Source organism: Chlamydotis macqueenii, chromosome 7 (assembly GCF_036417535.1).
Source record: "Chlamydotis macqueenii isolate bChlMac1 chromosome 7, bChlMac1.mat, whole genome shotgun sequence".
NCBI classification, from domain to species: Eukaryota; Metazoa; Chordata; class Aves; order Otidiformes; family Otididae; genus Chlamydotis; species Chlamydotis macqueenii.
The window spans coordinates 30,990,839-31,018,208 of NC_141562.1; the positions used below are offsets into that span (position 1 = coordinate 30,990,839).

Below are 27,370 nucleotides of genomic sequence, written 5' to 3' on the forward strand. Positions count from 1 at the left end.
TCACTTGAAGATCTCTGTATGGTGCAGAAATCCTTCTAGACAGTGGAAGGAAATGAGAAGTAAGAGGCTTCACATAGTTCAGATACTTGGTTCACTCCTCGATTTCAGATGAATCATAGAATCATAGAATCACATGGTTGGATGGGACCTATAAGATCATCTAGTCCAACCGTCTTCCCACTACCATTGCTGCCACAGCTACTAAACCATAAAATCTTTGGGAACACTGATGTAGGGACAAATCAAGCCAGAAATGTGGAAACCTCTTGGACTTCTTGATGTAGCCTTCAGTTCCTTTTGCATTGTTCTGTTCTGCAACTTTTAATCTGTAATGGAAATCTGTTCTTGAAGTGATAAACTATCACGTATGGATTATATTTATCTACATGCTAGCATAGAATTGAATTTCAAAGTCAATTTCCCTGTGTGATTATATCTGAACCAAGGACATTATATGAAACACTTGAACATCTGTGCTCCTGGTAAATAAATTTTCTTAATTTCTCTCTGGAGAAGAAAAAAAATTAACTGGAACTCTAGAATAGCATTGCCTTTATGAAAGGGAAGTAGTATAAACTTAATAAAAATTATATAGCACTGAAAAACAGCAGGTTTTTTTTAATCCTTAAAAGATCATTTTCATTTATGAATTGCTGTTGAGGAACTAGACTATACTTTGTTCATTGGGTTCAACTGAAATTTTTAATTTATTTATTATTTAGCACTTGGTGGTGTGTTCCATTCCTAGCTCTGCATACTGTGGGGTAGACACAAGGGAGTGCTTTGTTTGTACAGATTATAAAATTACTGATCTGTGTTTAGTTTTGTGTGGGAAGAGATGTGCAAGATATTCTCTGACTAAAAGTACTCAGTCTTGTGCAATTACCAATATGTTAGATGCTGGTTAAACCCACCAGGTTAAGGTGGTACAGTGCTTTTAATGCCTTGAGGCTTGGACTCTTGAGGTCTTGCTCTCCACTTTACAAGTGCATCTGACACCTTCTCTCCTCCTAAATATATCTTTACTTTTTCTGAGGGTACTTTATTTACAAGAGCATTGTTTGGGTACTATGTGTGCATTACAGCAGTCAGCTGCTCCTTCTGCCTGCAGTACGGCCAACCCTTGGGAAGGATCAGGGAGAACTTGCGAGGGGGATTCGGCACCTGCCAGACCCTGTTTGGTTGCTCCAGACACGTTACTGTAACCTCCTGAGACTGGCATTACCCTCTAAAAAGAAAGAGAACAGCTGGCATTGATTTAAATGAGTTGGTGCTCTCATCTCTTAAATTTACCTGACAGGGAAGGGCTGAAAGTATGGTAACAGTGAACCTTTTATTGTTTTAGAATTACAGCTTTTTAATAGCTGTGTTGTGGTAACCCTATCCTGTAAGACAGGAATGTTCTCTCCAAAGCTGGTCCATCCTGTAGCACCACTGTATTTAAAATTAATTGTTCTGGTGCTGCTTTCTTCCTTGGCTTTTATTGTGGGAGCTGCTTTTTGGTGGTGGGGTGAAAACTAGCCCGGTTATGTATCCTTTCACTCTGAGTCAGGCCGTTGCAGGACAGGGAACAGCTGAGCAAGGTTTGGTTGTTGTGTGCTGATGGCATAGCTGCTCTTGTGGAGCTCAGCCTTCGGGGTAACAACTCAGGGCGAGTATCGTAGGCGCCACATGTCCTGCTGGAGAAAAGCAGTGGAAAGCAGAATAAGGAAAGCTCATCTAGGAATGGGATCTGCTACTTTAATATAGCTTCTCGTAGTGGTTCCCCCCAGTTGTAATTGTGGACGGCAGGATGTGATGGATGGAGAGAGGCTGGCGCAGCTGCACATGATGTAAATAAACCCAAGGGTGAAGGAGGCTGCTCACACACTCATCAGGTGCATAAGGGCAACACTGAGGCTTGGGAGAAAAGGTAAAATGCAACTTAAACTGCTTTCGTTTGTTTTGGTGCTTTTTTTTTATTATTATTATTTTTTTTCATCTTAAACCTGAGTTGGAGGGTAGGGACGGCGCGGGAAGGCAGGGGTGCGGGGGGAGCTCGTTCGCCGGAGCTGGGTGCGCGGCGGGGGATGCGGGGCCGGGATAGAGGGGTGATGTGGGCAGGGCAGCCCCCGCCCGGCTTCCCCGCTCTCCTGGGCGGGCGGGGGGCGGCCGCCGCCTTCCCCCCGCTCCCCACCCCAAGCCCAGCGGGTGTGGAGCCGGAGCGAACCGGGGACGGTGGCTGGCGAGCGGGGCATCGCGGCTGGGTGAGGCTTCCCTGGGGGGGCTCGGGGGTCACGCCGGAGCCTTCCTGGCCCCTGCGGGGGGAGGGGGGGGGGGCGGCGGGGGGGGGGAGTGAAGGTGCTTTTCCCAATGGCCTGGAGGGGAAGGAAAACAGGGAGGCAGCAGGATCCTGCTTCCAGATTAGCTGGGAAACTGCACAGACCTTAAAATGTGAGCTGAAAATTGTGAAAATTATTTAACGGGGGCTTCTGCTAACTTGCCTCCACTTTTGTTTATTTTGTGTAGTGAAGATGAGGCGTGACTGGGGCACGAGTCCCACATGTAACTGCATTTTCCCACTTTCTTCAGAGGGCTGTGCTGGAGAGGCTGTGTGTGTGCTGGGGTAGTGAACCGCATCTTCAGGGTGTGCTCCTGAAGATGTCTGGGTCTCCTAGGAAGACTCTAAGAGGAATAAGTAGAAGAAATGACTTTAAAAAAAAATTGCTTTTGACCACACCTCAGTTCTCTAAGACTCTCTAAAGCTCCTTTAGGAAGTGCCCACAGACCGCTGCCCTGAAAATGCATGCAGGTAACAGCTTGTACGTATGTACAGGAGTGATGCTGTGGAGAAAATTCCTAGGCTGAGGTTTGTCCCTGGGGCTCCCAGAGATGTGAGGATAAGGTGTGAACTAGAGTTAGTTTTGTAAGAGAGGCTGGGTGTGAGATGCTCAGGAACATCTTTGGCATCATGGATGCCGACATGAGGACAGACTGTCTCATGTTCTGAGAGCTAAATTGAATACCAGACACTTCAAAAAAGGGGTTTTTCCTCTCTTCCTCTAGCCTGTGTTGTAGGTAATCACTGCAGCTGACATGCTTGGAAAGGTAGAATTCCTCCTCTTCTGTAATAGCGGGAGTTTGGGGAAGGGCAGATTAGAATTTTGATTCCTCAAGAGGGAGGGTTGTCATGGCGATCTTTAATTTCTCATTCCTGCTTGTGATACCATGAAGCTTGTCTTAAGTCAGCCAGCTGGTGCCGGTGGTTTGGGACCTGGCTTCGTTAGCAGCCAGCTTGATGCTCTTTGGCCAGGGGTTTGCTTCAGCTGCAGATGGCAAGCACCCCTTCTAGCGCTGCTGGGAACGCGCGCCGGGGGGCTCTGGGGACAGTGACACCACCGAGTGAAATAACAGAGATTTTCTTGTCTTGTGAGAGGAAGTGACAAACCTAAGGTCTTCCTGTCTCTCTGGGAAAACTTTGCACGAGGGCATCTGTGTGGCTTGGTGGTACTTGTAAGGAATAAAGCAGATGTCTTCTTGCTGATATATCCCTGTGGCAGGGAGCGTGATCTCCCACGTCGTTCTGTGGGAACCATTCACACCTGCTCCTGGTGCAGGTAGATCAGTACTTGATCCACCTCAGGTGTGGATGTTCCTGGCTGCTGTAAGGCCATGCAGGTCAGGCCCCAAACCAGGCACCCAGCTGCGTCCTTCCCAGATTTGCAGCGTTCCTGGGTGGGGGGCGACAGGGGACGATTACAGTAATTGCACCAGAATTAGTAGTTCCCAGCAGGGTATGTGACCAAGTTATCTACATTCTTTCATAACCTCCATATAATTGTATTTTTTGCCTATTTATTTTCTGATGCTGCCGTTGGTTTGTCCTAAGACACCAAGTTCCCACAGATCACTGCACCCCCTTTCTCAGCCACTCCATAAAACGTTTCTTCCCAGCATCCACATTGGCTGCCTGCTGCTGCGGGCTCTGGCTTCCTTGGGTGGTCTTGCATGTGACAGCCAACAAAAGATTAAAAAGATGAGATGTTCATGGAGACACTCCCGCTGCTCTAGCCACGGGCAAAGTCAGCAGCATGAGCACGTCTGTCAGAGCAAACCACACAGTAAGTTTAGCACAAGCTCTTGGGTCAAAAAAGTGTTTTATTCTGTAACTCCTGGGTTGTACAGGGCCTGATCTGCAGTACGTTGTTTTTGACAATACCCCGTGTGAGCATTGCTGCAAAATCAAGGTCTCTTTGTGTACAGGAGCCCTTATTGCAGATGGGGGGGGGGGGGAGGAAGAGCCTGTCAGAACTGTTCCTCGCTGCAGAACCAGGGAGGTTGAATAAACAAAGTGGTTTTGCAGAACATCTTATGGAAATTTAGTCTGATTTATCACTTGGAGAACAAAATTTTCAAAAGTTTTAGACTGAAATTTATGATGTTTGTTTTAAGAAGTTAAACATTTCCCAGTCGTCTTCCTCCTCCCCGCTTCAGCGTTGGCTCCCACTGCTAGCTGCAGGTGGCCAGGCAGAGGAGATGCCTGGAGTTCCCAACAGAGGTGGCCCACTGCCTCCAAATCTGGGCAAGAAGAAAAAAAAAAAAAAAAAATTTACTCATGGAAATCAGGCTGAGGGAGACTGAAAGAGAAGGCAGCAAATTTAGCCTCCTCTCTTCCCTCCCTACACCCATGTGTCAGATGAGCCCCTGGCAGAGGGCTCAGCAGGCTATGCCCTGTGCTCCTGGGCAGGCAGAGCAGCGCTGAGAGGAGCCACAGAGTTACAGCTGCGGAGACAGGAGGTCGTTTAGCTTGTTAAGAATATGCTTTAATGAATATGCAGGATCATCTTTTCTGCTTTCTCCCCTACTATTGAATAAAAGGGGGACAGTTAGAAAAATGAGCTTGAGATGCCTTTTGTTGCAAGCCAGGTTCTGAGGTGAGAAGAGGTGACAGCTAATTAAATCAGCTGACTGGTACTTTTAGGTATCTTCTACTTGTCCCCATACAAGAGTAGCATTTGCCCCAAAGTAGCGACCACAGTATTAACTGTTCTGGTAACAGTCTGTAGAAATGGGCTGCGTTCATACGGATATACACAGCATAGCATCTTGTGGTGGTGTTCCATGCCAGGCAAGTTTAGCAAGGTACGAGCAAGGTTCATCATCCGTGAGCCTTATCCCTTCCATACAGAGACACCAGCCCACTGTATTTTTTTGGATCCCCTCTCAGCCAGATCCTTGCCTCACTGTAGGTGCAGCTGTGCTGTTGAAGCCAGTTCCACATCCAGGTGACCATGGTGGCCGGTGGTGTTGGGTTCACTGTGTTTTCAGATCAGAGTTTGGCTCTGTCTCATTGGTGACAGCAAGCCAGCTCACATATTTTGCAGATGGTGATTGACATGTTGTGAATAGACTTGTCAAGAAGAGTTTTCCCTCTCTACCTCTCTCTCCCCTCTCATCTCTCTCCTGTAAATAAGGTACGTGTTTATGGTACCTTGTATATGTAACCAATGGTGACACTCTTACTTAGCTTTGCATGAGTTGTCATCATATTTACATAGCCAAGTGTGAATCTGGGCAGAAAAAGAGTTTTGACTGAATGTGGTTTTAAAAAAAAAGAAAAAAAATTTTTTTTTTTAACTCAGTAAATTCACTTTCTCAATGGCTAGGAGGATAAAATGAAAAGGTCCTTCACTCACCACCCCATCCCCCAGCAAGCTGCTGTCTGAAGTTCCTGGGCTGCTGCTAATCCTGGGCTAGCGCTGATGAGCAGCCAGGGATGATGAAGCTTTCTTTCAATTCCTGCTGCTGAGAGTCAAGCTGGGCTGAAAGGCAAAGAATCCATTCTGCAAATCTGCTTAAGCCCAAGATAAGAATAAGTTGTAGAAACATCAATGTTTTGTATGAAAACAACGTGAAATCTCCCCACACCTGTCACATCTGGTTGCAAGCAGAAGCTTGTCCTCCTTTGGGCGATGCGTGCTGTGGAATTAGCTCCTAGAAGGGATGTCCTCGGGGCGTGGCAAAAGGATGACCTTACCTCTGCGGCATGTGCCAGCGCTTGAGGCTACTGAGGGACACAAGGGCTTCCTTGATGAAGTCAAGGTGGTGTTTACCTCCCTTTACTTAAGCAAGCGTGGGATCTGTTAATTTGGCAGCGGCAGTGTGGTGGGGATGTTGGGAGGGTGTGTTGATTCCTGTAAAGCACCTGGTACTGGGTAAAGAACTGCAAAACACAGAGTGTTATTGTGTCTATAATCCCTTGTCTGATGAGAGGGGTGTAAGCTGCATGGGCTGAACGGGCGCTTGCTGTGACCAGATGTGTCCCTTGGCAGAGGGAAGGGTCAGAGACTGATGGTCCAGTACAAGACAAACCCATCACTTCAGGTGTCTCATCCACTCTTCTGAAGAGAAAAGCTTGCCTGGAGGAGAAGTTTCTGTTGCTTAAAGCTTGGCTTGTGTCCTGGGGTTTGAAGTTTTACGTATCCCTGGGAGTATTTCTGTGTGTTTGACAGGGTCTTCCCACCTGTGGAAACATAGGGGATGCTGGTGCCCAAGCTTAAAAACTGGGGAAAGCGAGGAAGTGAAACACCAGCACTGAACATTCCATCCAAGGTCGAACGATAAGACAGAGAGAAGAACCACTGCTTGGTTCCTTCCCCTGACTAAATATGTTCCTTCCTGCAGGAGCTAATAGACAGAGGTGTGTCTGAGGCCAACAGCAGTGGAAGGTTGGACTGGGACAGGCAGCGCGGGGACCGTGGGACACCCCGGGAAGTTGTTTCCTGACCCCCACTGTCCTGGCTCGTAAGGTTTGCCAGATTATGCTCTCAAAGAATCGGCACCCAGAGGGATGGGAATGGGCCTGTTTTGGTGATTTTGCTAAAAAGCATCGGTTCTTCTCAGCTGCTTATTAAAAACATCATTAGCTGCAGAGACAAGTCTTTCCTGAGGAAAAAGCCCCCTCTATTTTCCCGGAAGAACTATCGGTTAATAGAGCTGGTATCAAGAAATGCACTTATTTGTCTTTAACTACATGAAGAAAATCCGCTTTTGCAATAAGAGAAGCAGAGACCCACCGCGAATCTGGAAAAATTTGCTCTGGTGTGTGCACCCCGTGCTTTTAATCTGGAGAAAAAATAAATATACATGTTTTAAATAGAAAGCTAAAGCCTTTGCCAGACATACTTGGTCTAAATCTGGGCATGCTTGAAAGTGTCGCTGAAGTCCACCTATGACGTGATGGCAGCCTTGCTGATTTCAAAGGAAAAATGAGCAGAAATTTGACTTTGCTGGACAGTTACACATAAAAACATCTCCCCAGAGAGCCAGTCCTCAGAAAATGTAAGGCACGAAAGAGCCTGTGGTTGAGTGTCGCTGAAGACCTGCGATGAGGACGGGCAGCAGCGCTGGCTCACAGGACAGGTCCCCCTCTGCCGTGCTCCCCGGCAGGGACAGCGCAGCCGGAGCCCCAGGCGCTGGTGGGGTGGTGGGAATGTGGCTCTGCCCCATGCTCGGTGAACCCCCAGAGGGGCCGTGTGGGGCTTTGCACTGGTTCCTGAGGGCAGCGGGGGCCCTGGTGGGTTTGGTGTTGGGCGGGAGGTGCGGTGAAGAGGAAGGAGGTGGAGGGAGAGGAGGGAGGAGAGTAGAGGTCTGGGTGGCCATGGAGGGAAGGAGAGGAGGGGAGGCTGGGCAGTCCCTCCCTCCCCTGCAGAGCTAACTTTCTCCAGTTCTGATAGGAAAGGAGGTGAGTGCACACGGAGACTTTCTTTTCTGCCATTCCCCCATTTTCCTGTTTTTTCCTTCTGTTTCCCACCATTCTCCCTTCTTGGACTGAATGTTTCTGAGCTCATCACATGAGACAATCAGCAAGGAGCTGATCAACTGCAGGTAAAGAAACTTGCTTTAGAAATTGAATTAATATTCCTCTCTTTTTTTTTCTCTCTCTTTTCTTTCAGATTTGTCACCATGAGGCTCTTGTCGTTTGAGTCCATCTGCATTTTCCTGCTTCCCCAAGGTACTTTTGAGGTTGTCATTTTGCATCAGCGGTTTCTGTCTTGGATGCTTCCCTGTCTCCAGCTGCAGTTCTTCGTTCTGAGGAGGGAGAGCCAAATCAGTGCCTCTCCAGGAGGTTTACAGATAAACCTCTGAAACGTAGTTTCACACAGAAGGGGAGAAAATAATACCTGGAGAATTCTCAGCTTTTCTGACAATTCGAACATCTGTAACTGATCTGTATGGCAAGCGTCTAATTGATATGGGAAAAGCTGATGTTACTATTAAAAGTTCATAAATTTCTCCAGTGCAATTATTTGGTGTTTCCAGGGCTTATGACTGTGATCTTTGAAGCCTAAACTTGCCCTAAGTCTTGTTCTTGCACTGTGTCCCTGCCTGCAGTAAGCAGGACTGTCCTACTGCGTGCTGGGGTCAGGTCCTTGGTGTTTTTCATGCTCGCTGTGCCTTTGCTAGAAGCAATTTGCTCCTATAGGTGACACTGCTGTGTCACTGAATTATTTTTTGCAAGTGTGAAATCTATGCAGCAAAACAGTGGTTTTGCTGCTGTGGATTAAAGCCTACGTGCCTCTCATTTTTTTTTTTTTTTTCTCCTAGTGTTGATGGGTGTTTATCTGTTTGATCCCACAGTTTTGCTGGTATTGGGTATACAAGAAATTCATGCTGACCAGGAGATGATCAGCAAGATCTCAGCTGCTGGCCAATGTAAGTTCATTTCTTAAAGCAAGTTTTTTCTGTTTTCCAAATTCCTTCTTTCTTTTTCTCAGGTGCTTTGGTTTTTGGTTTTTTGGGGTTGTTTTTTTTTTTATTTTTTTTTTGTTTAATTTATTGAATCTCTTTCAGTCTGTAACATCCTCAGCAATGCTCTGGCAAGCACAGCTCTTCCCCTCACTGGTATCAGCTTTTCTGGGATGCCAGACAGCTCTGGTATTTGCCAACCAGCCAGTGTTTCTGTCAGTTCCTCTGGACCCTGTTTCAAGCAATCCTGATTGAAAGAGCCGTGTTTAATTACAGACTTGGTTCACCATCAGGTCTCTCAGGTGGCTGATTTGTGGAGGCTATAAAGCCAGCACCAGCCACGACTGGGCTCTGGCTGGCCAGGAAACCGTGATCACCTACAGCTCCCAGGTTGTTCCATCTCCGCATTCAGATCAGTTGTGAGGGCAAGGCTGACAAGCCGGGATGGCGCTGCGGAGAGGCCGTGCTCCAGCTCATCCCCGACGCAGTGTTCCAGGGCAAGGCTGGTTACCCCATTTTAGCAGAACCAGTGACCCAGAAGGGAATGCTTTACAACTTTTAATCCCTCATCATCTGGTGTTAGAAAACCCTAATTATAAATTCAGATGTTTGCTAGCAGGTATGGTTTGGAAAAAAGTAGTGATAATAAAAAGATGATGATGATGATAATGGGGATAGAGGAAGGGCATGGGCCAAAAGGGCTCCTAAAAGGTTGGGGCGCTTGCTCCCTGTATTGAGCTTCTGGATTTAGTTTCCCTTGAAGTTGGTTTGGTAAGTGCTGCAGAGGTGACTTTAAAACTTCTGTGTAAATGCATTGAAAATGTCTTTTCAGAGTTTGCAGACTCCCTGTTTGTTTTTTTTTTTTAATTTTTGTCAGTGAAATGATGAGCTTCCACTGCAGGATAAGCACCTCAGGAACTTGTACTTGGGAGTAGTTGTGTTCGTGCAGGCAGGGGTGATACAAGGACACATCTCTGAGGATGAGATAAAAGGCAGATTTTTGTGAAAAGTGTTTTTGTCAGTGCCTCAGAGCTGGCCAGAGAGTTTATGTTTAGAAAAATAAGAGCATGTTTTGAAAAATGTGCTGCAGATGAAACGCACACCTCTTGCTCCGTGGGACTCTGTGTGCCTTGCGAACGCCTCCCAGGTTCACGGCCGGGCTGGGAGAGGCTGTGGGTCCTGGCAGGCACGGCCGGTGCCCACCCCTCCGCGTCCTCGCCATGAGAGCAGCTCTCTGTGGTTAATGATGTCGCCGCATTGGTGCGTTGGAGCTGTTGTTCTCACGCTTTCACCGAGCTGCTAAAGCCAGGCTGGGGACCTGAAATCTCGGGTGAAAGTCTTGCAGACTGAGAGGGCTGAACTGGCGCTGCTGCAGACCAGAGCAGGAGGGCACATGGGCTTTGGGTTGTGAACGTTGGGCTGCCCCAGCCCGTCCTTGGCAGGTCCGTTTGTTTGGGCTTTTTGCTCTTGGCTGTCTACTTACAGAGAGTGAGACTAATGAAGTGCCGTTTTACAGTGTACCTTTTTCTCCTAGCGATGCAGTGCTCTGTTTCGTTAGATGTCCTTTTCCTCTTGGATGGCTCGTACAGCGTTGGCAAAGGAAGCTTTGAAAGGTCTAAGTACTTCGCAAGCAAGATCTGTGGTGCCTTGGACATCCATCCAGACAGGGTGAGTGTCAGGAACATCTCATTTTAATTTCAAGCAGCTCGGCAATGTGTGGAAAGGCCAGTGATAACATGCTGAGGGAAATTGCAAAATTCAACCTAGCAGCTACCATAGGGTCAGATTATTTATTCAGAAAGATGCAGTGGAGGTTTGTGAAGCAGCGGGGCTGGAGGACACTTCTTGATTCTTCACAGATTTTAAGCAGTTCTAGTTGGTCTTGAGAAAAGACATAATTTTCCAGGTTAAAGATTATGATTTGGGTTTTTTGTAACTGATTTTTATTTAAGTTTGGATGCTCATAGATTAAAATGGTTGGATTTTTTTGTTTTTGTTTTTTTTTTTCCTGGAAAGTTGCAGAATGAATCTCTGGGAAGTTAATCAGCCTTTTGTACAGAGCTAAATGATTCAGTCTGCTTGCTCTGCTTCTCCTAAAAGGTCTCTATTCCAGAACAAGCCAAAAGGGCAGAAGGGAAAGAGTTCATTGCAAGGCATCAGCTGTATACTGAGGCGTTTGGGGATCAGTGTGCTGCCATAGGTCTCAAAGATGTCACCGCACTCCCCACCTGCTAGTGGTGCAGTGCCCTTAATGCTGGTGCTCACCAGAGAGAAGAGCTCTGGCCAGCTGGGACTGCCAGCTGGAGTCCAAGCAGCTGATCTTTACAGATACCCAGTATAAAACACACTAAAATAAGGAGGTAAAGTGTGGGAGGCTTTGAGAGATACAAGGTGGCTCAGGTTAAATGGGCATTCCCTTTTTGTGACTCATGCTAAGTTGACTGAAAGTAGAGACTTGCGTCTAGGAACCAACTGCGATGTAGGCTTAGGCAAAAGAATTTGAACATGTAATATTTGCAGATTTAGTGGACTGGTTTTTTTTTGTTTTTTTGGTTTTTTTTAAATATATTCCTTCACCTAGTCTTTCTCTTAATCCTTGCATAGACTGGACTGAAAATGATTTTCACCTTCAAAATCGTCACATTCCATAAAATCTTTTGTAAGGCTTCAGTGAAATATTCTGGATGTATTGCCCGATACAGACAATTTATTCTGTTTGCATTTTCAATGATAGAAAATCATTTTAGAGGAGGTAGTAAAAAAATAATTGCTTTGTGTTGCCTGCTGTGCTCAGTGCCAGAGGGAGCTGCTTTTAGTCATGGAGAGATTGCCTGCCCGGTGTGTGAATGGCTTGGTATAAAAGGTGTTATTTATAAACTTACCGTCCTTGAGGCTACTGGCTGCTCTGAATGGAGAAATACGGGCCTTGAGCTGCCTGGAACTGCAGCAGAGGCTCTCATCGTTTGCAGATGAACTTTTTTTTGCTTTGTTTATACTCTGTATAGGTAGTGCTGTGGTTTATGCTTTTTCTCTTTTTTGAAGTTCATTTAGATTGCTAGTGGCTCAACGTGCAAAACAACGTTTGTCTCATTCTCCCAAATCTGTAAATCAATCAAAAGAGTAAAACTCTCACAGGCACCTTTCCTAATCTTTAACCTTTTCTTTCAGGTCCGCGTGGGAATGATACAGTTCAGCTCAACTCCCCACCTTGAATTCCCATTAGATTTGTATCTAACCAAACAAGAAGTGAAAGAGAGAATCAAGAGGATTGTGTTCAGGTCAGCTTCTTTTACAGCTTTTCTCTTTTTCTGGGCTATGAATGATCTCTGGACTGAGAGTTTTTTGAGGTCCAGGCATTTCCACCTGTGCTGTGCATAACACCAACGTGATGCCCCCAGGGAGGGGGGTGGATGAACACTGTCTGTGGTCCATAACCCACAGTTCGCTGGAAATGTGCAGCTTGCTCTCTTTGTCAGTGAAAGCTGATAGTGGAGCAGGTTTTCAGTGTCCCACTACGATGTGGTAAATAAGAGAGAGTTTTCCATGACTCTCCTGGCAGGTTTTTCTGGCCATTTGTGCCAGGGAAAAGCAAGTGTGGCGTTCCCACATGGCTGAGCTGAGGCATGCATCTTCATTTTTTGGCGGTTACAATTTCCTTTGTCCTATGAAGTAGTGATGAATTGCTGATCCCTAGATATCTGTACATATCTGTGCTCAATTCAAAAGGATCAGATTTTCAGATGGAAACCTTTTTTCTTTGCGAGTGTTGAGACTTGGATGTCTTCCCATGACCTCAGGAGCCAGAAGCCCAAAGAAGCATTTTCCTTAGAACCTCTCAAAATCCAAACTTTTAATCTCTGAGGAATACATTTGGATCTACGAAAGATCTGACAACCACTCCAAAATAACACTTGTTTTGATGATAGATGAGGTATCGGTGCGGCCTGCGGATGGTTGCTCTGTCTTTAGCTGATCTGCGTTAGGGCTAAAGGTTGGCTGAGGGTTTCTCATGGATCTCTGTTGCTCTCAGCATGATGTACGTACTGCAAAGCAAACATGATCGCTTTTGACTTTTCAAGCAAGATCAGTTGGCTGGGTATTGTTGTATTGCTTTTGATAAGTTTGTCACATCAAGAAAACCTCACGTATAACGTTACAGGAAAAACTTACCAGAAAACAAAGATACACTCCTCCACTTTGGCTGATGCGGAAAAGTCTGTGAGAGCAGAAAAAGTGAAGTAGTGTTTGGTGTCTGGCACTGAAATTCCTTGATGACAACACATGGATGCTGACAGATGGAACAGAAGTAATGACCTTGTGCTCGGCTGTTTCGTCTAGTTGAAATGAAAATCTGACATTTCAAAGTTCAAAATAGTTACGGATGGATTCCTGTTGGTTTCTGAAAAAACGGGGTGTTTGACATCTTAGTTGAGAGGCTCCTTGACGTGCTCTGGATGAGCCTTTGGCTAGCAAGGCATTTTCCAACTTCAGCCCTGTGCTCTGGGTGCAGAGCTGAGAGCATTTGAAAGGCAGCAGCATCAGACTGAAGTGAAGCTTTTGTGATTTATTTGGAGACTGCCAGTCTCTCTCAGTGAATCCTTTTGCGTTCATTGCCCAATTTCAACCAAATTTGGCAGTAATCTCTTAAAAATAAATTTCTTATGAATTTCTTTCATACAAGTCAACGGCTGGTTACAGGAGAGAAACATTCTTAGTGTTATTCCCAAGGAAAGGCAACAGGTAAAGTCCACATCTCCTTTGGCTTCAGAAAATCCTTATTGGAGTAATAATGCCTTAAACACACATCTGCTGTGTCAAAAACCAGTAAAACTCCACATGCAAATCAATAAGAATCCGAATTTCATGAGCTTTGGTGTAGAGACTCTTTATCAACTTTTTCTAATCCTCAGGGCACAGCTTACTGAGTTCACCAAGACTTAGTCGTTAGACTGACTGCACAATATATTTTCCGTCATGCACAGCACTTTTCGCTGAGGCGTCTGACAGCTACTGACATCTGGGCGGGAAAAGGCAGATTTGGACATGCCATGAACACACGGTTACTGAGTATGCTTTGAAATGGGGGAGTGCAGAGGAAGGAAGTACCTAAAGAAAGAAGTGCAAAGCAAAAGGGCCTACAGGTTTCTGTGAAAATCAGAGGGTAGACAGAAGAGAATGAACTTGGGCACGATCAAATGCTTTTCTAGAGCAAGCAAATCTGGTGCTAAAGCAAAGGAAAGATGTTCAGAAAGGAAAAGAGGCATGCTTGTGTCAAGACAGCTGAAGGAGGACATGATGCCCCTGAAAAAGAAGTGACATTTGTGGCTGGGTTCCACTTCCTCCCTCTGGATGGAAATAAAAGCAGCCCTAAAATGCAATCAGAGGAAGCGGTTTACAAGACAGCTCCTTGGACAGAATTAGAAGACAGCTGGAAATATCTCCTCTGATCTAGTGGCTTAATTATCAACAGGTCTGGAGTGTGTTCCCAGTGAGCTGGGCTCTCTCTGATATCAAACATCCAGTCTGGGGTGGCACATTTCGGAGCTCTTACGTCGTGCAGGTGGAGAGCGACGACGAAAGGAAGATGGAGGCTCATGTCCATGTAGGATTTACCCATTTGAGATAAGCTAATGTTTAGCCCTCCAGCAAAAAAAAAAGAAAAGAAATATTGTGTTGTAGGCAGGGATCAAAGCTGGCTACAGTAGCTGAAGGACTTGCAGCGCAGGTTGCCCTCAGTTTTTACAGGGGATGAAAGGCTTCTGCTCACTGTGTTGTGTTGCAGTGAGGTCTTAGCCTGGTGATGACTGGGTGGGGAACGCAGATGGTTGATGTGAAGCTTTGGTTGGTTGCATCAGGTGGCTGGCAGCAGGGGCTGGGGTGCCTGGGTAGCCTAAGTCTCCCGGTGTGGGAGGTAGGTGGGGAGTTGGGGTCCAGCTGCCCAGTCCACCAAACCTTGCTGGGCAAGACAGAGGCCAGACCATCTCCTGCCTCCTCTCCAAAGTCTGTTAGTTTACCCATGGCTTTTACGTCAATAAGTCTTCAGTGTTTAGCTCATAATGTGATCATTCCTCCTTCGGCCTGACAGAGATGATAATTTTATGTATCATTTTTTAATGACATTTCACGGTACATAGAAGATGGGGCCCAGTCTTGTGTAGACATCTCTAACAGTCATTTGAAGTTAAGTCTTGAAAGCAGAGGAGGACAGTCCCTGCCCCACAGAGCTCACTAGCAAGAAATAAGAACTAGAGTAAACACACAGCCCGTAACAACCACACCTTGTCCTTCCCCTACTAGAACTCCCCTTTTTATTCCCTTCCGCTTTATTTTCAGCAACCCTCTGCAATGAGGGGCTCCTTCCCAGTTCACACCCAATGTGCCATCACAGAAGAGGCTATAGCACTGTGCAGACGCTGGCCGTCACCCTGCCCGCAGTGAGCGGCTCTCCTCTTGGTGCACCCCGCTTTTGGAGGGACCTCTGTTCCCTCCCTGGGGCGTTGTGCTGGTGTGCAGGGTACCTCAAACAGCCAGCTCCACATCCACAGGCTCAGCAGGGCAGTCAGGCACAGGTTAAGGAGGCACCCAGCAGTCAGTAATTCTCATTCTTTAATGACCTCAAAATAAATGAATCTCAGGATTTCTAAAGCATCTTTGACTGAAGCTGTTCTCTGGCAAGCTGTAGCTTATTTTCTACTAAAATTGCATTCAAGGTTGCTTTTCCCTGGGAGTTATTGCAAAGCTGCAAGGCTTCATCTGCCATTTCCTAACCCTTAGCAGCAGCCTGTTTTACCTGCTGATTCATGTCACCGTTGGAATGTGCCCGCTTTGGCATCCAGGTCCTCGTGGGGGTTTAGTACTTTGCTGCTGGGAGGATGGCCAAGCATTGAACTACTCACTTTCTACCTCAGAAATGTTTCCTTCTCCAGGGCAGAATTCAAGGGCTGTCAAAATACTGAGGTGGCTGGCTCCTGCCTCCAAAATGAGAAGTGAGGGGTACAGCTTGTGTGAGTGTCAGTGGCTGGTGCAGCATCCCTAGCATCCCAGCACTGCTGGCAGGCAACCTAATGGATGAGGGTATGGCTTTTAATTGAGTTTAGCGTGGGTCTAGACAACTGGAGCATCAGGTGACTTTACTTCATGTTTACTTTACTTGTATAAAAGGTACTGGTGAAGCCCTGAGAAAAAGCATGCCTTGTGTTCAGTCCTCCTGAGTTTCCAGGTATGCGCTAAGAAGCTTTCAGCATTTGTATTTTCAGGAGCTTTAATACAGGATGGACAAAGGACTTTTTGTAGAAAATCAAATTAACCTGCAGATCAACCAAGCAGAAAAAGGCAAGGACTGTCTGCACGCTGCTGGACTGCAGACTCTCAGTTACAAGCTGGGGTGCGTAGCTCCCTGCCTCAGCTCTTGGTCCAAGAACGGCAGAAGGTCCCATGGAGGCGAAGGGACGATATGTGATGAGAATGTATAGCACACTTATGCGTCGAGAGAAAGAAAATGACTTTGCGATGCTGGTCTTTGTTCTTTTTGCCTACTTGTACTGTGCAAGAGGTTGTTGTTAAACAGCTTTTCCACACAACTCTTAGAGAAGTGACTGCAATTTTTAGATAGAAGAACAGAAGCAGTTCAGACATTTGTCAAAGTTGGAACTAAAACTCAAATATCCGAGAGCTGTGATTCCTGCTCCCGTTGTAGGAACGCTCTGCTGTCTGTTAGAAGTCTTCTGAAGACCCCTCTGGGTTGGAGACGAGGGAGTTAAGAGCGGGTAGACGGGACCCATGGGTAGGAAGATGACGAGAATGACAGGGTTAGACATATCTGTGGTTGTGTTATATGGCAACTGGCAGAAATATGCTAAGTTCCCCACTGCCAAAGGGTGGAAATTTGAAAATCCAATGGTAAATGCAATAGCAGGATAAGATCTTTGGTTTCTGCTTGTCTGATTTAATCTCCTTTCTTTCTAGAGGTGGGAGCACAGAGACAGGTCGGGCTCTGAAGTACATTCTCCACAAGGGATTCCCTGGTGGCAGAAACGCGAGTGTCCCTGAAGTCCTGATCGTCATTTCGGATGGAAGGTCCCAGGGCAGCACCACAATGCCTGCAATGCAGGTGAAGGAGAGACACATCACAGTTTTCGCAGTGGGAATCAAGTTTCCAAGGTAGGAAACTTTCCACAGAGTTAGACATGGAGGCCCAGCTAGCCAAACGACAAGTCCTAGTAAGTGAGGGACGGTCTTCTGCTAAATAGGAATTTTGGAAAGAGAATTTTGGGAGTAACATAATTATGGAGGAAACACTAATTTGGTGTCTGGTGTACAAGGAGGACCAGAGTTGGTGAAGGAAGCTCTTCCACTGAGTGGAGCTATGCTACTGCCTGAGACTAAGCACACCAGGATCTTAAAAACTGCTTGAAGGGTGTCATGGTTTTGCATCAGCTATTTGCTGCACAGGGTTTGTTTTGACGCTCAGTTTTTTGGGGATGACTAAGCAGTTGAACCCCCGGCTTGCTCGGCAGGTGGGAGGAGCTGTATGTGCTGGCCAGCGAGCCCACCGAGCAGCACGTGCTCTTTGCTGGAGATGCCGACGATGCTGCCAACGGCTTTTACACCACCCTCACCGGGTCTGTCTGCAGGGCTGCCGCTCCAGGTAAGGCTCTGTCCTGGCTCCACCTTCATGCCCTTGCTTTGAGCTTTGACCACGTCACTGAGTGAGAAAAGATCAGGCAGTGTCAAAAAGCCTACAGGGGAATTAGTGAGTGTTGCACTTCGAGGTAACCTGCTTCTGGTGTCCACACTGGATGACATTCTTGCCACCTACCTCTCCAAATACTTCCAAGCTGCGGGATCCTAAATCCTTCTGTGTCTTGATTGACCTCTGAAAATGGGAATATTGGTCCTTGCTCATGTCATGGGAGATAGAGGGATAAACATGACTGTGTTAAATCTTCTGATGGACTTGGCTGTGTGGTAAGGGGAGGCCACCACAGACTTGCAAGAGATAGAAAAGGTAGAACTGGAGTGGTCCAGAGGTAGGAGAAAGCCAAATACATGAATGACGAAGGCACCAGAGGGGCTGGAAAGTCATTACTGAACCCTGAACTCAGTGGTGTGAGTTTTATAACAAAGCCAAGGAGACTAAAGAGTGAGCACCCCAGAAAATGGGGTAGGCTGGTGAGCTTGTTGACGGAAGATTGGTCTTGTGGAGGGCTGTTTGAAGCACTGCTGCCTTGTATGCTGTTGGCAGGTAGATGAGGAAAACGAATCCATTTCAAAGTGTTGCTCTATTCCCACTCAGGCTTTGTGTTTTCAGGCGGTTGATCTGAGTTTGGATTTGTTGTTTGCTACAGGCTGCAAAGTTGAATCCCACCCTTGCGAACGCAGGACCCTGGAGACTGTGAAAGAGCTGGCTGGAAATTACGTGTGTTGGAAAGGCTCAAAGCAGCCAAATGCAGTGCGTATGTCGCTGTGCCCTTTCTACAGGTGAGCTGGACAGCCACAAGACTCTGGCAATGACTCTTTACTGTGATGAAGATCCTGAAGGAGACTAAGGCAAACATAGTCTCCATACCTAGGAAGAGGCTCTCTGGGCTCTGACCATTGCCTGATCTGAGAAGCAAAGGGTAGGAGGAGGAACTGGGACAGAGAGGCAGAAGATCATTTGCCCAAGAGCACCAAAAAGATTATAAATGGAATTAAGATTAACTCTAAATTAACTTTATCCCAGCCAAACCCAGTACAGTTTCCTACCTGAAGAACCAAGATGCTTTGAAGTTTACATCACTGTACCTACTCTGTGTTGCAGAGGGTTTCTAGGTCCAGATCCCTGTGTTGGTTCTATTTCTGTTTTCATCCACACTGGTTTTCTTCCTTTCAGAGAAGGCCCTTTTCCTTTGCTTGGCTGCCTTGGGGCCCTTGGGAAGGGCTTTCCTATGGAGAGGCTCCAGTCACTGGCAGAAAAGAACCCCCAGTTGTAGGGCGGCAGTGCCAAAACTGGGATGCACACAAAGAGCTGCATTGTCAGGTTGATGGCAGTGAGCCGCACGAGGGAAATGTCCTCTTGCCCGAGGAGAGGAGACAAGCTGAAAACCCATAAAGCATGCCAGGTCTTTCAAATAATATTGTCACTGCAGTCAGTAAAGCAGGAGAAATGCTTTAAAAATGAGCTGCGAAGGGAAAGGCAGCTTCGTGCTCTCTTTGCTGATAAAAATTGCTGAGTGAAAGTGGTGATGTGCAGAAATTGGGAGAGGGGATTGTTTTTTCTTTGAAGAAGTGCTCATGTGTTTGTTTTAACATCAGACAGTTGGATTAGTGTTTGGAAATCACCGTAGATCTGGGCTGTGCATCAACGGCCTACTGCACAGATATACTGGGGGATGATGGTATGGACAATTTCGGACACGTCCTAACGGCTGTGAGCATTTCCAGATACGTACCTCGGCACCAGCGTGGGAAAGCAGAGCAGCCAGCTTGTGGCTTGTTTATGGCATCCCAAAAGTGATGGTTTTGGCTACAGTTGCCATGAACTTCAGCAGCCCCAATGCAGAACACTGGAAGACCAGTGGCCCGATGAAGCTGCAGGTGTTAGAGAAATAGAAAATTATTCACAGGGATGAAAGTTTAAAGCAGACATCATCTCATTGTTGTTAGCCACCTTCTTACGTGTAACAAATATACACTCCTGCTCTAGGGTGGGTTTGGTTTTTTTTTTTTGTTTTTTTTTTTTTTTTGTTTTTGTTTTTTTTTTCTCATATCACCTTAGGGCGGGGAAATGATGGAGGAAGTTAAAAAATCCCACTGGGAGGCACAGCTGAAGACTGAGGATTTCTTCCCAGTCTAAACCTTGCTTGTTCGCTAGTTGTTACAGCTGGGTAAGTTAGATATAGAATTAATACTGAGTAAGGAATTCTCACTGCTTTTAATTTTTCTTTTCATTCCAATTTAGAGCAAGAAGTTTAACACCTCTTCTGTAGCAAATAAAAAAAAATCATTTGAAGCTTTAAAAATACATCCATAACCTTTCAGTGTAGAACGTTAAAGTAGAATTCAAAACCGAAAGAATAGATTTGATGAAATGATTTTTTTTTCTTTTGCCACCCCACTCAGAATGTGGACATTTTCTTTTTAAATACTTTTTTTTTAAAATTGTGTTTTCAAAGGAATTTTTTTTTCCTTTAAAACACAGTAAGGTCAACCTTGAAGATACCTTGTTAATCTTTAAATTCATGACAGGTTTTATTCTTTGTGTTTCAGACAGAAGAGAGTCTTGATAAAACACCCATCTAGATGCTTCCGAACTGTATGTCCAGGTAGGACTTTAGCCTTTTTAACAATTTTATTTACAAAGCAGGAAAGGTAATAACTAAAGAATAAAAGGATGAGGTTTAATTCTTGCTTCTAAAAATTTTGTTGTGAGTGAGAGATTGTGATTCTTAGCAAGAAGTTGATATCATGTCCCCTTTTTTTTTGTGTGTCTCATGGATATCTATGACCAGAGTTCTTTTGGATTAGAGTATCTCCCCATCATTTCTCCTTCCACTTGAGCCAGTAAATCCTCATGTGCCTGGAGGAGAGGCTTGCGCTCCTTCCCGGTGGCTGCAGGGAGTCACTGCTCTCCGGCTAGGGGAGTATGCCGTGAGATGCCTCCACTCGTTCACTTGGTACCATGAACACCATCAGTTTAGCACAGAACCTGACGCCTGCTGATTGCCAGCCTGTTTTTTGTGACTGTGGAAATAATTATGGTCCCTGAGTTCTGCCTTGAGTCTCATCCTTTTGCTGGCTCAGGTGACAGTGGCTTCATTTTCCTTGCCAGTACAACATTGGCCAAGCAGCAGGCCAGACTCTGATCCCTTTGCTTCTGGAAAGGCTGCAGGAACTTTAGCAATTTTGCATTTACACAAATGTATATTCATCAGCGTTATTCCAGAGCAAATGAAGTGAGGTCACAGTCTGGTTTGCTCTCTTCACCACTGCCTGTTGGAGAGCCATCCCAAAATGAAATTATCATGGAGGTGAGCAAGGGTGCGCATGGCCCTGCATTAGTTCAGACCCTGCAGCAAGACGGACAGAGGTTTGACCCCTTTTCCACCAGTGGCCATGCTCACGCTGGCACGGGATGGGAAGGGGCAGGCTCCCTGCTGACTCCCTGTCTTTCCCTTTCCTGGTCTCATTTAGATCCCTGCGACTCCCAGCCATGCCAGAACGGGGGCACGTGTGTCCCAGAGGGCCTGGACAAGTACCACTGCCTCTGCCCGGTGGGCTACGGAGGAGATATCCACTGCGGTAGGTGTGAACCTGTGCTCTCCCTCCTTCCTTCTCGGTTGTGTCCGGCCTTTGCGGTGCCTGTTGCGCGGCCTTAAGGACAATGGGGTTGGGCTGCAGCCATTGGGGTTTTCTCTCATGCTGGTTATGACTGTGTCAGACTGGGTCTTGCTGCTCAGAGACCTTGGGGATACAGAGAGCACCAATACTGACAGGCTTGCTCTGGTGTGGCTGCCGGTTTTCTAAATGCAGGTGCCACATGAGCAGGAGAACAGAGGAACTGGGAGAGACACGTAGGTGTGTCTGTTGGTGCCCTCCCTGCACACATGGGCCCAGGAGGGACTCCCGATTTTGGCGATTTAATGTAAGGAACCCAAGAAGGTCCTGATCCTCAGAAGCTTCTTTGTACTTCCCCCAGAATCAATACTCCCACTTTAAATTATCTCAGGGTGTTACAAATGAGGGTCTGATGCTTGGGCTCTCTCCAATTTATGATATACTGAAACTTCCCAGCGTACTTAGAGAGTGGAGTTGTCATTTCTAATTTGAAGTTTGCCATCCAAAAATTCAGGAATCCCTCCAGACTCCCATAGGTTTTTCCTGTCTCTAAAGGCTTATGTGGCATTCAACCAAAATAAAGCACAGTTGTCCTGGCACAGTTATGCTCTAAGCTCATGACATGTCTGGCAAACCATTTAGATTACCGGACACAATGTTCTTTCTCCACACCACAGGGCTTCCAGCAGGCCCCAGCTGAGGTGTCTGGCATGCTTGTCTTGTTGCCCTGCATTTGATAAATTGCCATCTCCCTTTTCAGCACCAAAGCTGAGCCTCGAGTGCGACGTGGATCTCCTTTTCCTAATGGACAGCTCGGCGGGGGTTACGCTGGAAGGTTTTCTGCGCTACAAGGCGTTTCTCAAGAGGTTCCTCCAAGCAGTGATGGGCCAGGACTCACCAATGAACGTGGGGGTGGCCCAGTACGATAACGAAGTCAGGATACCTGTTGAAGTGGGCCAACACAAGGATGCATTCAGTCTCATGAAGAGCATTGATGCTTTGAATTTCAGTGGAGGAGGAACTCTGACAGGCGGAGCCCTACAGTACGTTGCACAGCATGGTTTTAGGAGCACGCCAGTCTTTGCAGACATGCAAGATGACCTCCCACGTGTGGTTGTCTTGCTTACTGACTCCAAGTCCCAGGATCCAGTGGCAGAAGCTGCTAAGTATGCGAGGGACCGAGATCTCTTCTTGATCAGCGTAGGCAGCAGCTTCATGAGAGCAGAGCTGAACAAGGTGACTGGTAATCCAAAGCAGACAATTGTCTACTCAGACCCCCAGGACCTCTTCAATAGGATCCCAGAGCTGCAGAGAAGAATCTGCAGTGTAGGCAGTCCTGAAGGTAAGACTATGATATGGGCATTGTGGGATGAGTTTGTTTTCTGAACTCCGCAGGGGAGGAGGGAAGGACAGAAAGATGAATGTCTTTGTTTTGTTTGTGTTGGTCTCGGATCTAGGGACTAACCTTCCATCACTGCTTTTGGTGTGAAAGAGTCGTAGATCATCCTTCACAGTCAGTGATCAGCAGTGATAAATTTTGCCCACCACTTCCCACACTTGCTTTTTTTTGGTCAGCAAGAGTATACATATATACACAAAAATACCGTGTTTGCACTCTTTTATCCAGGCTGCCAGGCGCAGTCTCTTGATTTGGTGTTTGCGGTGGATGCCTCTGCTGGAGTTGGCCTGGAGAATTTTCTGCAGCTGAGGGGCTTTGTCAGGAGCAGCTGTTTGCACTTCAGCATCAACCGGGATGTCACCCAAATTGCCCTTGTGATCTACGGCAGCAAAGCTCACACTGTGTTCGCTTTGGACACCCACACAAGCAATTCAGCTGTCCTCCAAGCCATCGACCAGGTGCCTTTCCTCGGGGACTTGGCTTCTGCTAGCTGTGCCTTGCTGCATATTTATGGTGATGTGATGACAGTGCAGAAAGGAGCAAGACCTGGTGTCAACAAGGTGGTGGTGGTGCTCACAAACGGAGGTGGCATGGAGGATGCGGCTGCCCCAGCTAAACAACTGAGGGACAATGGCATCTTGGTGTTTGTGGTTGTTGTTGGGAATGCACAGAGGGACACACTGCTGAGGGTTGCTGGGTCTCCAAACTACCTGGTCCACATCTCCTCCTATGCAGACCTGCAGTATTACCAAGATCTTATCATCAAAAGAATCTGTGAAGGTGAGAGAACATCCCATCTTCGTTTTTTGTGCTGGTGCCACCAGCCATTGCTATCATAGATTTTCTGATGCTTTACTGAGTGAGCTTGATATTAGCGTCTGCATTTTACAGGTGGGGAAACTATCCCATAGAGATCTGGTGACTGTCCAAAGCAATCCTATAGGAATAGGAACCAACTCTCCTAAGACTCAGTCTGGTGGGTGATATTGGGCTTATGTGACTGGCTCTTTCCAGCCCTGCCAGGTCTAGGTTCTGCCTTCCCTGAAAGAAAAAGAAGTTTGCTCTTTTTCTGATGTTTCTTTAGACCTGTAGAATTTGCTGTGTGTTACTGTACGCCTAAAGTGTTGTAGGGAGGGCTTAAGGGAACACATTTCTGAGGCCAACAGTGTTGGTCTCTGGGTGAGGTCTCTGTGGTCTTATTCAACAGGTTTGTGCCCAGGTGTTTGCAAAATGATGGGTCTGAAACTTCATCGCTCCTGTTCCTCCTTAGTGTCCTGCTACTGAAATATCATGCAGGGTCTCTAGATTTTTTGTGTTACACAAGATTTTCCTAAATTCAGAATCTGTCCGTCTTGAAGCCTGCAGACTGTTAAGTTGAGGCCCTAAGACAACTTGTGATTAATTTTATTTGCAGGACCAAATCCTTATCTCCAAAGCGTTCAAGACACAAGAATTTTCAAATATTCATGTAAAAGCTGATGTTTGTGCAAAAAAAAAACCCCAATAACTGTGTACTTTCTTCAAAACTTCAAGTCCTGAGGGCCAGTCCCAACTGGGAAAGAATTTACTCTGACAGCACATTTGAAATACTTGCATGCTGAGTATGCGTGCTTGTGTTTGATGGAAACAAGCTTTTCAGAGTGGATGGATAGCAGCCCTGGTTTGCAGACATTAGTGGTGGTGAAAGTGCTTCTAGTTAAAATGCCATGCCTTCTCATTCAAAATAGTCCGAATTTAACATCTAGCTATTTGCTTTTGTTATGTTTTAACCTGTTTATAAGATTAAATGAAGAAGCACGTTGAGCTTCAGCACAATCAAAGGTCCTTTTCATCCCTGGGCAAGCCCGTTGCTCCTTCAGGGTTAGAAAGAACTAGAGCACCGACTCTTTGGGGTGAGGAGCCGGTCTCCTGGCAGGGTCTGCAGATGGTTTCTACCTGGAGCTTTTCAATGTCCTCCTATTGCAGTGATGTTTTCAGCTGTGTTATTATAAAAACCATCTACTGTACCGTGGAATTAACTACAACACCAGGGCAAGAGATGGCAGGGTTCAATGAGTCAGGATAATAACATGTCATTTCCTGAGACTGAATTGCTCGTTTCATTTCTTGTGCAGGTAATCACAGTTTGAACTAGATAGGCTGAAGCCAAGGGTGATGTAAAGATAAGTCCTTCATTCACTCTTCTACTCCAGGACTCAATAATGGAATCATTGTCTGTGAAAGGACTTTAAAAAATTTATGACTTATGATAAAAGTATGTGGAAAAACAGACCCTGCCTCTGGACACCTGAAATACTGTATTTATTCCAAGGCTCAGCTGAAAAGAGACCAGAGAAAAAAATGATCCAGGCTCTAGGAGAAAAGATCCTGAGCATTAAATATATGTTAATCTGATGAATGGAAATCCAGATTCTTGGGATCATCCAATGTTATAGTCCCTGAAGTGCAAGAGGCTTATTTAAGATGATACTGTGTTAAACAGTAGGCTTGAGTTCAGAGAAACGGTGTCTGGGCGGAACAGCAGGATTCCCCCAAACAGGGACCCGAGGTTATGCTGTGGGGCAGCTGTGGAGGGACGTGGTGGACCCGTGGCATGTGGAGCAGAGCACTGCAGAAAAGCTCTCTGAGAAGCAGCCAGCACCTGGAAGATGAGTCCGAGAGGTCCTTTTGGCTTTCATTGCCAGCGGCTCTACCAACCTATGATGAACATGAAAATGTATCTGGGGATACACTGTCCAGCAGGAACCCATCTGGGATGTCTCTGGCAACAAAAAATGTCATTGAACCCAACTTGGCTTCATACAAAATCAATAGGAACTAAAGACCAAGATGTCTCAGATCTAGGATTTGACTGTCAAAAAGTGAATTTTAAAGATAATTTTGCCTTAGGTATAGGTGGAGAGCTGATATGCCAACTTTATGTGTGAGAATGAGTACAACGTACTGTAAGCCTTATTAACCATCCTGATGGATGGTGATAGAACTTATATTCTTTCCTTCTCCCTCTTTTCCTACTCCGTCAGTGTGCTTTTTAAAGCTAGGAGTTCCAGAGTAAACACCAAGTAGTTGTTCAGTGGAGGAATTTCACACCCTTACCAACGCTGCGGTGGAGTTGCCAGCGGACTGGAAGCAAATCCCTCTGGGATGCTGCTACTTAACCTAACGTATTCACAGCAAGGCAAGATGGAACACTGCCAGCCCTTCCAACAGCTGGGCTCTGCTCTGTTAAGAGGGCTGGGAAAGCTGTCACATACTTCACAAGAACAGGGCTAGTAACAACTTGGGCCGTGGTTGCAGGCTTTTCTCTCAAACCTCCTAGAAATTTTTCCTGTGTTGTTTTCCATTTGTGCCATCCCTGCTTCCCAGCTGACTTCTTGCCCTTGCTTCTCTCTGGTGGGAACTTGGTTCCTCTCCAGAGCAAAGCGGAGTTTGAACTCCAGTGGTGTTTTGGGTTGTAAAGTGCTTGGAGCAGGGCATTGTGTCTGGCTCTGCGCTGGCAGTGTCTGGATGAGGGGGGTTTACAGGTGCTTGTGTGTTCAGTGCGTAGCTCTGAAGATGCCCTGTTTTGTTTTTCTTTGACATTCAGCCTAACATGAAGTCCCTCTTTTAAGCTTTATTAGGAATGTTCGCCTTTAGATCAGAACATGTAGCAAAGCTGTTCTTCCTCTTCTCCAGGATAAACACAGAGGAGTTTGTCCTCTGTGTCAAGACAAGGTTGTGGGCTTGCACCCTTTGCCATGTTAATGTGGTTTTCCCATCCCATTACCTCTATAGGACATGTTTTGACATCTGGGATATACAGTTGCTGGGTGTTTTAGCGTTCCTGAGGGACATGGGTCCTAGCTACTAATACTCTGTAGATGTGCCTGAGCCTTCTGTTCTGCTTGTGTTTGTTGCAGAAGCAAAAATGCCTGTGAACCTGTGCAAACCCAACCCGTGCATGAACCAGGGTGTGTGCATCCTTGGTCCTGGGAGCTATCGGTGCGAGTGCCACGGCTGGGAAGGACCCCACTGTGAGAGAAGTAAGGACCAGCAAACAGCAACCGCAGCAGATGCCATCCATTCTGCCTGGCCCCTCTGAACGGATCCCCCATCTTCACCTCTCCCTTGAGCAGAGATGTGGCTGTGCCTCTCGGACAGCTGTTTGGTGGCGGGGTCTTGGTGCTGACATCGCCATTCTCACATGGAAAGTGGAGAGGTTTGGGCTGCTGAGGGGAACAAGGGCATCTCTCAGGAAGCTGCGCCCTGTTTTACACATTCACTAAGCGAGTGGACTGAGAGAGGACCCCATGAAGTTCTAATATTTGGTAGCTTTCTTCCACTCTGTTCTATTCCCCGTTTTCCACGAGCCCTGCTAGAAGAAACAAACACTCTTTGATTCCCAGGGTGGAAAGCTCTGGCTCCCTTTTAAGGGGAGGGAGCTGTCTCTGTTGGAGTGTGACCCCTTGTTGCTTTCAGTGCTTTCCGTGGTGTAAAAGCCTCCCCCTTGCCATACTCCTCTTCTCCGTTGCCTCTGGCTCCCTAGAGGTGGTCCATAGTGAGAAGTTCTCAACTCTTCCCCCACCCCCAGTATTGTACTCTTTATCTGAGCCCAGGAGTTTAACGTCTGTTATCTAAGGCCAAGAGGATGCTTGTTGGGTTGCAATGTACTGAACGTGAGTTTATCCCTTGCTCCTAAAGCCCTCATCCTACATCTGGGTTTCTTTTCTGCAACAGGAGTACTCTGGGGCGATTCTCCAAGATCCCCGGTCCTTCCTCTTCACTCCCACGTGCAGCAGAGTTCAAGTGGTTTGCAGCACTTCTCCAGAGCCTCCCAGCACACCAAAAGGCAGGTGGATCAGAGACACTGATGCACTGAGTGCTCCAGTTCTCCATCTGGGAACACTTAGCGCTGCTTGCAGGCACGATCCAGCAAGCCACCACCAT

General features: G+C 46.6%; 1 protein-coding gene across 1 annotated transcript; it reads left to right on the plus strand.

The window, feature by feature from the left end:
- Positions 1-7,944: 7,944 nt before the first annotated feature.
- VWA2 (von Willebrand factor A domain containing 2) lies at positions 7,945-27,370 on the plus strand. The gene is made up of 13 exons (XM_086752404.1): positions 7,945-7,993; positions 8,620-8,694; positions 10,262-10,395; positions 11,896-12,005; positions 16,693-16,887; positions 17,244-17,374; positions 18,075-18,207; positions 19,978-20,033; positions 20,902-21,009; positions 21,806-22,387; positions 22,673-23,224; positions 26,344-26,466; positions 27,161-27,370. The coding sequence occupies exons 1-13, from the start codon at positions 7,945-7,947 to the stop codon at positions 27,292-27,294; spliced, it is 2,382 nt and encodes a 793-aa protein (XP_086608530.1). The 3' UTR covers positions 27,295-27,370.